At 37.1% G+C, this 14,518-nt stretch overlaps 3 protein-coding genes across 11 annotated transcripts in view; 1 reads left to right on the forward strand and 2 right to left on the reverse strand.

Annotated features, from left to right (window-relative positions):
* Nucleotides 1-9,743, reverse strand: part of TRAPPC13 (trafficking protein particle complex subunit 13) — a 34,532-nt gene extending 24,789 nt beyond the window's left edge. For 2 of the 6 annotated variants that reach the window (XM_033429900.2, XM_004270751.4), the window contains exons 1-2: nucleotides 9,442-9,743; nucleotides 9,087-9,167 (exon numbers count right to left, since the gene is read on the reverse strand). In XM_033429900.2, the coding sequence (XP_033285791.1) occupies nucleotides 9,087-9,167; nucleotides 9,442-9,511 (151 nt within the window). In that variant the 5' untranslated portion in view covers nucleotides 9,512-9,743. Of the gene's footprint in view, nucleotides 1-9,086; nucleotides 9,229-9,441 lie in introns of those variants that run through there. The other 4 variants (XM_033429899.2, XM_012533385.3, XM_033429901.2 and 1 more) reach the window with 3 other exon arrangements.
* SHLD3 (shieldin complex subunit 3) lies at nucleotides 4,661-9,225 on the reverse strand. 2 transcript variants are annotated; one of them, XM_049707954.1, is made up of 3 exons: nucleotides 9,087-9,225; nucleotides 6,850-7,025; nucleotides 4,661-6,140 (listed from the first exon to the last, which is right to left on the reverse strand). In XM_049707954.1, exon 3 carries the CDS (start codon nucleotides 6,019-6,021, stop codon nucleotides 5,266-5,268), a length of 756 nt encoding a protein of 251 aa, XP_049563911.1. In that variant the 5' UTR covers nucleotides 6,022-6,140; nucleotides 6,850-7,025; nucleotides 9,087-9,225; the 3' UTR covers nucleotides 4,661-5,265. The 2 variants fall into 2 exon arrangements, with proteins under 2 accessions (XP_049563911.1, XP_033285795.1); XM_033429904.2 differs by lacking the exon at nucleotides 6,850-7,025 and having other exon boundaries at nucleotides 9,087-9,223.
* Nucleotides 9,744-9,805: 62 nt separating the features above from the next.
* The window catches only part of TRIM23 (tripartite motif containing 23), a 42,120-nt gene continuing 37,407 nt past the window's right edge, over nucleotides 9,806-14,518 (forward strand). The window contains exon 1 of one of the 3 annotated variants that reach the window (XM_033429897.2): nucleotides 9,806-9,961. In XM_033429897.2, the coding sequence (XP_033285788.1) occupies nucleotides 9,881-9,961 (81 nt within the window). In that variant the 5' untranslated portion in view covers nucleotides 9,806-9,880. The remainder of the gene's footprint in view (nucleotides 9,962-14,518) is intronic. The other 2 variants (XM_004270749.4, XM_049707925.1) reach the window with 2 other exon arrangements.

Here is a 14,518-nt window from a genome sequence, read left to right on the forward strand (position 1 = left end):
AACTGTACCACCTAACTACTAATTAACTAGCTATATCATTCATATCAAATTTAGTGCCTGGGCTTCCCTGGTGGCGCAGTGGTTGAGAGTCCGCCTGCCGATGCAGGGAACACGGTTCGTGCCCCGGTCCGGGAAGATCCCACATGCTGCGGAGCGGCTGGGCCCGTGAGCCATGGCCTCTGAGCCTGCGCGTCCGGAGCCTGTGCTGCGCAACGGGAGAGGCCACAACACTGAGAGGCTCGCGTACCGCAAAAAAAAAACCAAAACAAACAAACAAAAAATTTAGTGCCTTTCTCATTTTGGTCTTAGCTTATATGTCATCTTTCTCAGAAAAGAAGTACAGGTCACCCTGTTTCTCTCATAGCACCTTGTATTTATCATGAATTATGTTTATTCACTTATAAGTTTATAGCACTCCTATCCAAACTCCTTTAAGTTTAGGCTCGTATGTATCATGTTAAGTTTTGTGGGCTCGGTGCTTGACACAGGTTCTGGCACATAGTATTAACGCCTCACCAAACTCTTCAAGTAAGTGGTATGTTTGAAGATGTAAAGTTTCAAGAACTGAGGCCATTAAACAATGTTATATTAAATAGATGGCCGCAGACTTCACTTTGCTCAAAAATAATTTTCCCTATTCTTAATTATAAGCCCAGGGTCATAAACCTGGAATGTCATGCTTTATTAGAAACATCCCATGGGCATTCCAAGTCCGACTATTTCAAACAGAACATTAACCAGCTACACATCAATGATGTGGGTGGGGGACTGAATGGGGAAGTGTTTCAAACCTCTTTCACTCTTACTTTTAACCAGGAAAACATTAAAATTAAGTACAATCTGCAGGGGATAAAAAGGTGTTCTGAAAATGACACACAGGAAGCAGTTTTTTTCACAATCTTTCAAGACTCTAAGCTCAATTTTAACACCAATTGGTGCTCTATTTCTCTCTCTCTTTTTTTTTTTCATTTCAAGTGAGACCAAATCTTAATAAAGAGGAAATACACTCTCAAAGGAATCCTGAAACACTTTTTTTTTTTTTTTTTTTTGCGGTACGCGGGCCTCTCACTGTGTGGCCTCTTCCGGTGCGGAGCACAGGCTCCGGACGCGCAGGCTCAGCGGCCATGGCTCACGGGCCCAGCCCGCTCCCCGGCATGTGTGATCTTCCCGGACCGGGGCACAAACCCGTGTCCCCTGCATCGGCAGGCGGACTCTCAACCACTGCGCCACCAGGGAAGCCCCTGAAACACTTTTTAAAAAGTGTTCTTCACAACACTGTAAATCAACTATATACCCCAATAAAAATTTTATACCCTAATAAAATTTTTTTTAAAAAGTTATACTCAGTTAATAGTAAAAAGTAAACAAGTTAAAATAAACATAAATTTGAAGTGATCAAAAAAAAAAGTGTTCTTAATTCACCTAGATGTGTAGCCAGCTTATTTGCTTATTATATGCTCAAACTTCCATTATGTACAAAAGCCCTTTAAAGCTTAGCTTTTACTGATGCTATGGTTTTCTAGGGGATGAGACAGTAGAGGGTGGGTAAAGAACAACCCTCCATTAAAAATAAAAACATCCCAAGCTGGTATTTAAAGTACCAGTTTTCTTCCTATTTTCAAAAAAGGGTAAAAAATCAGCAAGAGGGGATAGCAGTTGGTAAGAAATACTATCATCCTGTGGAGGCAAAGAAAATTACTATAAAGCACAATTTGTCATACTGCAGATTTTTAAACACAAACTGAGAAAGCCAAATTTGTAACATAAAACTATCTCATTCCTTTAAAGAAGATGTGGCACATATATACAATGGAATAGTACTCAGCCATAAAAAGAAATGAAATTGAGTTATTTGCAGTGAGGTGGATGGACCTAGAGTCTGTCATACAGAGTGAAGTAAGTCAGAAAGAGAAAGACAAATACTGTATGCTAACACATATATAGGGAATCTAAAAAAAAAATATGGAGACGCAAGAGGGAGGAGATATGGGGATATACGTATAGGTATAGCTGATTCATTTTGTTATAAAGCAGAAACTAACACACCATTGTAAAGCAATTATACTCCAATAAAGATGTTAAAAACAAACAAACAAAAAACTATCTCTTTCCTTGAAGGATGATCCAAAGTATGTCCATAACAAGTATAGATTTAAACCTTAGTATTTCCTGTCTTATAATGAATTAATGAAACTCAAAAATTAAACACAATGTTAGAAAAGAGCAAATATCAACAAAAAAACTGCGTTTTAAAAAAAACTGGCAGAGAAACTACAATAAAGCATTGGTTATTAAATGGTAATTATGTATCCAGTCTTGAAGTTAAAGCAGGTTCTTGGTCAAAAATTAAGGAGGCAAAAAAGAATATGTGATTTTTAGTCGAGTGACAAATATTCACTACACACAATACACAGTTAGTGCCATGTGTAGAAACACTCTCAGTGGAACTCACAAAATACATACATTTGATTTACTTATGAAATTCAGGTTTCATCTAAAATCTTATAAAAAAAAGTTTTGAAAGTCTTCAGTAAATTAAAAAAAAGATAGGCTTGAGGTTATAAACTAATGAATTAGGCCAGTTCAACTTACATATACATTTTGCTTGGTCACAACATTAAAAAAAATTATGTCAAATCTTCTTCACTTTCAGAGTCCTTACCACATTCTATAGTCTTACTTTTCTAGTTCCTGAAGGCATTCAAGTTTGTGAACCTTGGAATAATCTGGGGCATTTTGAGCAGATTAAATCAAAGTGAACCATTATGCAGGAGCTCATCTTAGAAATTTTCAAAAAATGGTCTTTAAATTATTTGCTAAGTTGGCAAATAATTTAGTTAAATTCATGTGATGCCCTTCACATCTTTTTTCTTAGAATTTGAGTTAACATTTATTTGAAAGTGGATAGCTCGTCAGGGAAAAATAAAATTATGGCACTGTTGCCACTTTCCTAGAGTAAATGCTTCGGCATTTTACCAAATGCCCTCAGATTCACCTTCCTGCATATGTCTTTGTTTCCCCAATTTATTCATGTCTGTGACTTAACAGTGGAACCCAGAAATACTGGTGAGCTCTACTATTAACTAGTGCTAGAATCATCAGTCCTAAGGTTCTCAATACTCTAAGAAGGCTTCAAAGACATGGCAGTGGATTCTAAATTCTTAGCCCTTAATTACTGCCTAAGCATTGTCTAGGTAGATGAGAAATGAATTGCTTCTTCCTTTAAGATCACGGCACTAGTTGCAGTAAAACTCAATCTTCATTTTCCCAGTTCTGATTCACCTTTTCATTGTTTCTCAGAGGGGTAGAAAGCAATTTATACAGAGTAAATTAGAGAAATTTAAATCTGCCACATATGAAGACAAAGAAGCTCTTTTTAATGTGTGATTCTTGAATTAAAAAACTGCTCATAAGAAGCCCATAAGAAAATAATCATAAGAATATTTTCAGTTCTGTGTATAATCATTTCAAAATAATAAAAATGTATCATAAAAGAAATGCTGTGGTCTATGTAAGTGACCCTGTCTTATGATTACCTAACTTTTAACCCTTGATTAGCAACCTAATGCTAAATAAGACCTGAACAACAAAAAAAACAAATCCACCATTTATGATTGCCTAATAACATTAGCCAACTCTTATTTGCAAAGCTCGCTAGTAATAATGAATAACTTGTTGACTTTTCTCCAGCACTCTTGATTGAAAAGTAAGATGACTAATGAATGAAAGAAGAAGTAATTACTGATGAAGTTACCTTGGAAACTCCCTCTACACCTGGTGATTTTTCATTTAAAGACTTTTGGAAGCATTCATGCACATGATGATTATTTTCTACAGAGCAGTCTCATTTGAGACAATAAGAAAGGTATTAAAAGTTAAAAACAAAACAGTGTTTGGATAGTGTGAAACCTAATTAGAAAAGATAACCTCTTTAGTTAAAAATTGGTAGACTCGGGCTTCCCTGGTGGTGCAGCGGTTGAGAGTCGCCTGCCGATGCAGGGACATGGGTTCGTGCCCTGGTCTGGTAAGATCCCACATGCCGCGGAGCAGCTGGGCCCGTGAGCCATGGCCACTGAGCCTGCGCGTCCAGAGCCTGTGCTCTGCAACAGGAGAGGCCACAACAGTGAGAGGCCCGCGTACCGCAAAAAAAAAAAAAAAAAAAAAAAAAAATTGGTAGACTCCTTATGTATTAAGGAACCTCAGCCAGCTCAGGCTATGAGAAACTCCCCAAAGGGCACATTTACCATGTAGTATTGAGCCTCTACCACGCCAGGCACTGTGCCACAAGGCAAATGTGTTTCTGCCTTCCTAATGAGTACAGTCTTACAGGTTTTTTATCAGGGATGTAGTTTAACTACTTAAGAATAGTGACTCTATGTTAGTTCTGTGAGGGCAGGATCCATGTTTGTCTCCTTCCCTACTTTAGTACCTAGCTCATGGTACGCATTCAAATTTGTTAAATAAATATACTTTTTAATAAAACTTTTATTATATAATCACTTTGAATATTTTTATAAAATGATGTGTAAACCCAATTTACAACATTTTGCTATGGGAAACCCATGACTCCAAGAACCAGAGCATTAGTAATCAGCAATAACAGTCATTAAGATTGAATTATCTGTATTAAATAAAGAATAACTTGATCTCTTACTCATACTTGATACTTTACTTCAAAAGAGCTTATTGCCTTAAAGATATATTAGGGTCTTAGACAAATTATACATTTTATACTTTTGTTTCAGAACAACACATCAACTATTGTCTATTACGTATCTTTGGAAATATCAGCAGAATCTGGGCTGGTCTCTCAACTTGAATACCACATTCATGGCACTTGAATACCATTCCCAACAGAACTGGTTTTAGTTTTATTTTTAAAAAAATCATTACACTTTAGGTGAGTAAAGAAAAAATACTGTCAAATTAGATTTTGGGGATTTACCAAAATCCAAACTAGTCACTGTAATTCATAGGAATATCTAATTCAACCACTGGGTGAGTAAGAGAACAAAAGGAATAGAACATTTTACCTTTAAATTCAGTAAAAATAATAATTTATCACAATTCATTTAAAAGAAGGCTGCTCAAAGTAGAACGCAGAAAGTTCCTGACTTAAGTGACAAGCCTAGGAATTCACCTGATATTTATTTCTGGGATACAAACTGTACATATATTACCACACAATTAAACATTTATTCATTTGTTTCAGTTCCTACTCAGTTCATTCAGAATATTTTTCTTTTTGACAATTAGTGGTATTCATTACATACTAAAAATAAGACCATATTTATGCACAAATAAGTTAATCTTCCCAGTAAGAGCTAATCTTCCTTTAAGAAGACTTCCCACATATTCACAGTACATAACATCACAGAACACCCATATCTGGCCTAAATGTCTCTGAATGGTAGCATTACAAGATGGAAGTTCATTGCACCTGATAATTCGATTGAGTTTTTCCCAAATGTCTTCCAGAGTTTGGTTGTTACAAATAGTGTGCTCTATTGTCCATCTTGCTCTATAAAATGAGTGCAAATTTAGTGCCTTTAAACTATCTTGCAATTTTTCAGACAAAGGAAAAATGTTTTCAGTACAATTACTGCTGGGAAGTGAAACACTCCAACACCTCTTCTTGTGCCGTTTTCTTTTTTCTGATTGTTTATCCAGACTTCCAGAATTAGTCTGTTCATTCAGTGTATGTGATCGGATTAAGTGCTTCTTTTTTTTCAAATTAGGTTGAAACTCCAGTAGATCTACTGTGCAATCATAACTCTGCAATTTAATATCATGTTCTGAAATGGTTAAGTACTGTCTTACATCTTCAGTTGCCTCGTCAGAAATCACAGGTGGTAATCTTTTAGGTTTGAGTGGAAGTCTGGACCCATCATGAGGAAACCAAGGAATAAATCTTGATAGTGGACGTGTAGGAAAGTCTTGAATTGCTTTCTCTGCAATTTTTGGCAGTTGTGTGGTTTCACTCTCATATGGTCGATAATGTAATATTACTTCTGTAGTCATTCTGCAGTAATCCAGTTACTCTTAATGAAGAGACTATTTCTTAGCTGAGCTCCTCAGAGCTAGAATGCAATTTATAATTACAAGACTCTCTCTCTTTCCAAATCAGAGGGAAACAGGACCTAAAGTGGAAGTATTGCAAAGAATAAGATATGGTAGGGATAGCCTGTATACAGATAGGCAGAGAAAAAAGAAAAACACAAACCAATTCCAATATGATATTTTACCAAAGTGCTATTGGTAAATGTGACTGTAATCCACAAAACTGGAAATCCTTTCTCTTACCAAAATAAGGGATCTGGATTAGATGCCCTATCATATCCTTTCAGCCTAAAACTGCTAGTAGTCAACATGTTTAACTGAAGAGATATAATGGATTTGGAAGTACTGATATTAATATGTTAGATAATAATAATCTTAAGACTATAGCAGAAACAAAAAGTAAATTAGTGATTTTTAAAATACAAGATTCATATGAAGATAATGAACAAAAATGTAATAATACTAAAAAATTTGAGACGTGAATTGAGGACAATGAAAATCATTGTAATTTTTAATCTTTTTGAAGAAAATGGATCATTTCATACTTTAAAATTACATGAATTCTGCCAAACAAATATATAGACAGAATACTTAATGATTTTATTTCATTCTCAGTAGTAAATACTGAAAACATGAAAATGGTTTAACTTTGCATTTTAACCATGCTAGAAACTGGTTTCCTGACAAAGTCTCATTTGTATAAATGAGGCACTTAAGCAGTGTCAAAACCTTAGTAGCATGGCTTCTGAATTCCAATTTGGAGGATGAACAAGAAGACTAGAGCCTTACTTTTTTTCCTCTTAGAACACAGACGTCTTCAAGTTGCCCCAAATTAAGTCATCAATAAGAAGTTCCAGCATACAGTACACAGGCTCAAGAATGGAGCCTACCAGGATCTGTAAGTTAGGTTTCCTAATCGGGCCCAAAGTTGCCTGAGCCATAATGCAGGTTCTTTCAAATCCTAGCTACCAGAGAAAAAAACAAGAGGTCAAATCCCTTCTTCCAAAAATCATTAGAGAACTACTTGACGGGGGTTCTCCCATTGCCGGATGACTGTGAGTGGGGTCTCCTTGGCATGATGTCACAATACTCATTTAACTACTGACTCTGAAAGTCAAAAGAAGTAACCAATCTCATAATAATTCTTTTCCTTACTGTTAATGTCCACTGACTGACAGATTTGGCAACTCAAATTCATAAATGACTGTGTTCCTTAACATCCATAATTTTAATATGGATCTAAATATAGATAGCATATTCTTTCAAGAATTAATAATGTTTTTATTTTTTCTTCCCTTTTCCTTACATTTTCACATTTTAAGACATGCCACTGATAATTCTTTCATTGTTGTCTGAACTCACTCAGTGTTGTATTCCAGGGACACTGATGTTGTGAGAGCTCCTTAATACTTTACATACATATGAAAGTAAACTTATATGACAAGACAAATTGATATATTTGGCATCCAACATAGGTAAAATTAAAACTTGTGAAAACTCTTGGATAGCTTGAACAGTGGGGAAGAATGGGGCCAAAGAGCTTTAAGAAAGCTGAAACTAACACTGAATTTCAAAGCACTTGTCCTTTTAGGTTGCTAAAATACTCTTCTCCAGGAACCTTCTGTTTTGGAAAATAGAAGATACCTGGGAAAGACTACTGTAGCAGCCTAAAAGGACTACGGCAGTTAGCCTGCACATCACTGGAATTTAACTGTATTTAATAGCTTCCAATTTGTATAAAATGATACCTAGCAGCTAACAGAACTGCTCTAAATTTCCATCAAACTACTAATGGAATGATATCTGAAAATGCTCTTTCCTTCATTAGGAGGCAACATGGAGTCTTGGAAAGATGAAGGCCTTGTGTTGAAATATTACCTCAATCACTTACTAGCTGTGCGATCTTGAAAAAGTTTAACTTCTGAGAGTTAAGTAATATATATTTCACATACTACATATGAGTCTGAGATAAAGAACATGACAATTTCTCTTCTTTCTTCAGGAATAAGCCATTTCAGTCCAGGCTAAGCTCACAGGTCCTATTGCTATTACATTAGTTAATATTTTAGTTTCTTAGTTCTACAGTCAGAGACAGTTCTGATAACCCCAACTATCAGCATATGATTTTATGCTTCAAATGAAACTGGTGAGCTTCGGGAAGGTTTGATGCTTACAACATAACTAAGGGGATAAGGGTCCCTCAAAATGGATCCCACAAGGAAGGTTAAGTGCTATTCACTTGAGTTCACATGTCTATCGAGCATCTTTTCAGCTCAGTCCAAGATGATATTGGTAACCACTGAGTAGGGCATCCAAGAAATAAGTGCATTTGCGGTAGTAGAAAACCGATGAAATAAAGCTGAAAGCGTTTCAAATAAAAGGTTTCACAAAACAACAGGAATTCCAGAAAAAGAATGCCCTGCTCATTTCCCCTAAATAATGATCCAATTAAATCATCAAACTTACTCAAAACTGTTTGCTGTGTATGCAAACCGACATGAATTTCCCCCTATACACAATACTTTGACGTAAACAGTGAGTTTTAACATACCTAAATTACATGTTGTAGTACTATGTACTTCTAAATCCTTGGCACAATACTAGACTAATTTCACAGATGAAGCTGAAGCCTGGTAACTTTGTCATTGCCACATGAAGAGACAAGAGACAGAAGGAAAAACCACTTTATATACCCGCTGTTAATCATCTCGGTTCACAAGGCTCTCCCCGCGTAGGGTGGGGACATCAGCATCTGCGGCTAAAATCAGAGCAGCATGTAACAGAGTAAGTAATTTACCAGGTATCTATTCCATTCTAAAGGGGGCTCTCAAACCTGAAAAGCAAAGAGGAGAAATAGTTTCCTTTCGCTCGGCGCCAAGGAACCAAGCAGGAGGGCGAGCATTGACAGTGTTTAAGAAGGACGAGGCCTATATCCCAGAGGCCAGGTCTATGTGTCAAAGGCTTCGAGAACTAGTGAGAGAAAGGGAGAAAACAGATTAAAGGGAGTCGGGTTCGCAAAAGTTTACCTTTCAGGGCCAGCAGGTGCTCCTGTTTGGGGGGATTCACTTCCATTTTGACCGGTACTTTGGACCCACTGCCTACGGGGGCTGAAAAGGGTCAATCAGCTCGGAAGAAGACAGAAAAGCGCACGTTCGGGAAGACAGGGCGTCAAACACACTCCCAAGTTTCTCTCTGCCGGGGGTGCCTTAAATTCTCTTCTTACCAAGTCCTTTAGGAACCCAACGGCTTTTTTACCAAAGCCATCTCTTGCCTCTTAGAGACCTATACATAAAATACTTCTCTATTTTCCAGTCACAATCACACACCGCGACTTCAAAAAACCACTCCTCGGTGACAATTCATGGCCTCCCAAATACCTACATTGCAGTAAATGATAGAGTGTGGCATGCTGGGACTTGTAGTTCAAAAGCCGCAGGGCATGCAGGGACATGTAGTCCCCTCTCGCCCCCGTCCGTTTTGCAGCTGGGGAGAAAAGGTCGTTCCTGGAGCGGGAATTTCACCCCAAAACTTTACTTTTGTTTTATCCCTTCTTTTTTCTCTTAATTTTACTCCTTCCATCTATTTCAGACTCCTCAATAATAACAATTAAAAAAATAACAAAGTGCCCACGCACAGGCCTGCGAACCCAAACACCTAGCGGCTGGCGGGAGGATGCTCGAAGAGACCGTCCCAGCAGCACCCCGCGTAGTACTGCGCCTGTGCCCCAGCGTCGAGCGCCGAGGCTTCTGGGTAGGTGGCTCTACCCCGCCCATCAGGTGAAGGCCTTGAGCGCTGCTTCTGCGGCGCTGCTCCTCCTAGGATGGCTACCCTGGTTGTAAACAAGCCTGGAGCGGGACTAGACAGTGGTCGTCAGGGCAGCCGGGGGACGGCCGTGGTGAAGGTGAGGGACCTTGCGTGCTCTGTTCTCCACCATCGGCCTCCCTTCTGTTTATCCCGGAGATCTGGCGGCAGCACCGCGGCCCTGGCATTTTTTGGGCGGGATGCGCGGCCTCTGGCCCGTCTCGGCTTTACAAGCCTATCCCTCACCTCCGGACCTTTATCCCAGCAGGCCTGAGGCTACCTGGTCTTCGGGTCACGCTAGTCCTCTGCTTGGAGTCGCCAACGGGGACCTTTGTGAAAAGGAGCTCATGGGCCTCGGAGAGTGACCTGGGCTGGTCTTTCCCCAGGCCCTCTGTTTTTAGTTAAGCCCAACAGGCATTAATTAGCTTATTTTTAGGAAATTGAGCCGTTATTATCGCCAGGTACAAAGTTAGGTATTTTAGCTCGTTAATATCTGTTGAGGAGGTAAGTGTTGATTACAGTTTTACAGGTGAGGAGACTCAGGTTTCAGTTAACACTGTGTAGCAGAACCAGAGTTGACTGGCCGTAAAGTATGCTTTTCACTATCGCACTACTTCTGTAATCAGACCTCTGTTATTGGTTGACCCGCCTCCTCTTTTGGGACTACGGTCTGTCAACACTTTTGAGAAGTCTCCAACAGCCCCATTAACGCTGGGGGATATGAATTACCCTGTGCTTGAAATTTGAAATTCTAACATGTGTAAATGCTGTAAAGTGGGTTTACTAAAAATTCAGATGAAGTATGTAGAATTCACTTTTCCATAGGTAGATAGATCTGAAAGGGAGAACTGATCTTAAAGGTTTGTAGAATAACCTTCAGGATCATCTGTAATCTGAGATATTGGCAATTCTTATTCCTGGCTACATATTAGAATCACTGAGGACTTAAAAAAGAAAAAGAAACTACTTAATCCCACATTTCTGAGCGAGTTGACATTAGTATTTTTTTGCAGTCCCAGAGTGATTTTAATGTGCATCTAGGATTCAGAACCACTGGACCAGATATCTTAAGTTCTTTTAAGATCTTGAGTAATAGACACCTATGGTTTTTCACCTAATGTTGGTTTTATGTGACAACAAATGATACATTTCTGCTTACAAGTGTATTATCAATTAGTATTGGTGGTGGTTGATTTATCTGACCTTTATATATTAATGAAGTTATTCTGAAGGTACATAGCATATCTGAGATGCAGAGGAGCCCTCTTATTATTCAGCTTGTTGTATGGTTGAGATTTTATTTATTGAATTGTGCTTTTTCTATGTAGAGAATACCTGAAGGTTATTTTGTGAATTAACTTCAATTAAGAAGTAATTGGAATGGATATTATTGCTGTGTCTACTTTTGTTACCCTGTTTGCCTTAAAATCTGAAAAATATACCAAAGCCTGATGTAACTCCAGTTTATTATAGCACAGAGTTTGATAAATTAGAGGCTTATTTTGTTAATCTTCATTTTTATGTGTAAATTGTGACTGAGCTGTGCAGTAGGATAGTCCTTTCTGGCAAGATCCTCATGCTGTCATTTGTAGGAAATACAGTGGCATAAATTTAAAAAAATCTCACAGATGAAAGCAAGACGTGTTCGTTGGAAGGTAAAAGTTGAAGTATATAATGGTTATATATATATATATATATATATGTAAAATGGCTTCTTGCTTAATGAAAAAGTAGATGATGACAGGGTTTTTATCATTAGGAAAAAAAGACCAAAATTGGTCTATACATTCACAAAAGACTAGTGAGCTTTCTTAGTCCTTTGAAAATATGGCCTGGTGTATTAAAATTTGATTTACACGTAATAAGTTTGAAGCCCTCTTTGGCATATTGTGAAGTTTGTAAAATAAAGAGCTTTTTTCCTATCTAGGACTTAATTTCTTATGCTGTTAGCCACAATTCCTATTCATAAATACTGAAGAAAAATTTTCTTACTCTTATTTGCTGAGTTGATGCAAAATAGTCTAATAACTGTTTTTGGAATTATGTTTGGTTTACTAATCAGTGGGATTTTACTAGTGCTCTTTGGATAAAACCTATGGTCTCAACATGAGTAAGTTCTCTTATCTTGTGTAATGATGGGGTTAGAGATGAATGAAAAAAGTAAAATTTTAATTTGGTTCTTTGGAGTTTATTGTCATATAAGTTTAATATGTGTCACTATAGTGAGGACATTTATTTAAAATGTTGCATTTATAATATCTAATTCTGTTGTGAATATCTTTTCTGTATTTAGTTGAATTTGTTACTTAAGTGAGGATTTTTTTTCTTTTGTTCTTTTTTTTTAAAGTGAGGATATTTAAGTGAAACTTTTTTCCTGCCTTTTTAAAAAATACAGGATAATTTGAAGTGTGTGTATTGTGTGTGTGTATGTGTGTATATATATATATATATATATGATTTATGTGTAGCTGTTCCCCAGCTGTTTCCCTTCCTCAAAGAGAACTACAATTCCAATGTAATGTTTCCTGTGTATCTTGCCAGAAAGATAGTATGCTTGTAAAACAATATATATGAAAATATATGCTCTCTTTATTTCCTCTCCTTTATGCAAAAGTTAAATATTCTATGTCATTTTTCACTTTGCTTTGCTGATATGAAATCATTCTGTGTTTGTACATAAAAAATTTCCTAACTTTTCCTCATCAGATTGCACAGTTTTGTAGTATATGAATGTGCCATAATTTATTTTCCATATATATTTACTTTGTTTCTAATCTTTTGCTAATGCAAAAGGTGCTCTAAGGAATAGCATATAGATCTTTTCACACGTGTGATATTTGTAGGATAAACTCCTGGAGGTAGAATTACTAAGCTATTCAAACTTTTGATAGGTATTGCCAAATTGCCTTCCATAGAGGCTATATCAGTCAATAAACGTTTCACAGCAACCAGCAATTTATTCTCCCACACTTCCACTAGCACAAAGTGTTATCAACTTTTAAAAATCTAATCTGAAAAAAAGTATATAGGGATAGCTTCAACTGACTTCAAAATGTTTTGGGTGAGATTGGACACCTTTTCATATAATTAACAAGCTGTTTTCTTTTCCTGTTCTGTGAACTATGTGTTACACTTCAGCTTCTTTTGAACCGTACTGAGATGTGAGCCAGTTATGAATTATCAGTTTATTTACAGTGAAAGGTGTTTACATTTCAAGCACTGACTCCAGTTTAATTGCGGAGTTAAGATTAAAATTTTAATGCATTAAGTCTGACTTCCTCTCTGGGTTTTCTGTTTTTTTACCTTGTATTATGTATTTGTTGGGGGATGGTGGTTGGCTGTTTTAAAAATTTTATTTTGTTGGACTTCATTAATATAAGCACATAGGAGCTTGATATTTGGAATACCCTGTTCCTGAGGGCTTTTTCGTCTAACAGGGAAAGACAGGCTGGAACGCCAATAAAAGTATTAAAGTGTTTTGGGTGTTAAGATTGACACTTATCCATGGTACATGGGGGCCCAAAGGATAGTGTGTTCATTTATGAATTTGTTGGTTTATTAATGTAAAAAAAGAATCCACTAGGAAAATGTCTATTTAGCTGTTTCTTTAGCATTAGCATAAAGAAAGAGGCAAAAGCAGTTTGTTATGTGCTGTGAACTACAAATTGTTCGATATAGTTTGAGAATAGAGTTTGGAAGGGAAGAGAAGCAATAGGACAGGGGCCAGATTGTAGTAGGTCGTGGATGGTGGGCACCGAGTTTGGGGTACAATCAAACAGTTCAGTGTGGGTATTTTTATTTTTAATTATTTATTTATTTATTTATTTTTTTGCGGTACGTGGGCCTCTCACTGCTGTGGCCTCTCCCGTTGCGGAGCACAGGCTCCGGACGCGCAGGCTCAGCGGCCATGGCTCACGGGCCCAGCCGGTCCGCGGCATGTGGGATCTTCCCGGACCGGGGCACGAACCGTGTCCCCTGCATTGGCAGGCGGACTCTCAACCACTGTGCCACCAGGGAAGTCCCAGTTTGGGTATTTTTAAAAATTTAATTAAATTGTGAAACACTTCAGGTATATTAAGAAATGAAAGTACCTTCATTGATATAAATATAGTTTGTTGACTAATTATAAAACAAACTGATGGGCCGGGGAATCAGAATATGCCGATTCTTGTCACCTTTCTTTTTTTTTAGTTGAAGTATAGTTGATTTTTTTTTTAATTGAAGTATAGTTGATTTGTCACCTTTCTTTTGACTGACTACGTGGCCTTGAGCAAGTCATGTACTTGTAATTGGAACTAGATAAACAAAATATTTTCTATTTTCTAACCCAGGGGCATATTTATTAATCGAGAACAAGGAATTGAAATTTAAGTCTAATTGCATTCTTTACATTGTATGATGTAAATGAATAGTATAAGACACTTGAAAATTACTTATAGTCTTTTCTTAACAAGTTCTTTATCATTTACAAGGTAAGTTGTCATCCTAGCACATATTCCAGATTATTTTTGTCCAAATTAATGATGGTTTTTTGAGGGTTAGGTAATTGCAGAGAAATTGTTTAAGAACCCAACTTTGGTAGAGTTATATATGGTTACGGATTCTGATGTAATAAATCATGTCATAATTTTCAAAAGCTAAAGATGTTAGTTTACAA

Source organism: Orcinus orca, chromosome 3, assembly GCF_937001465.1.
Source record: "Orcinus orca chromosome 3, mOrcOrc1.1, whole genome shotgun sequence".
Classification (NCBI taxonomy): Eukaryota; Metazoa; Chordata; class Mammalia; order Artiodactyla; family Delphinidae; genus Orcinus; species Orcinus orca.

Coding starts and splice junctions, on each gene's coding strand:
- SHLD3 (XM_049707954.1), bottom strand. CDS start 6,021: ATGACTACAGAAGTAATATTACATTATCGACCATATGAGAGTGAAACC.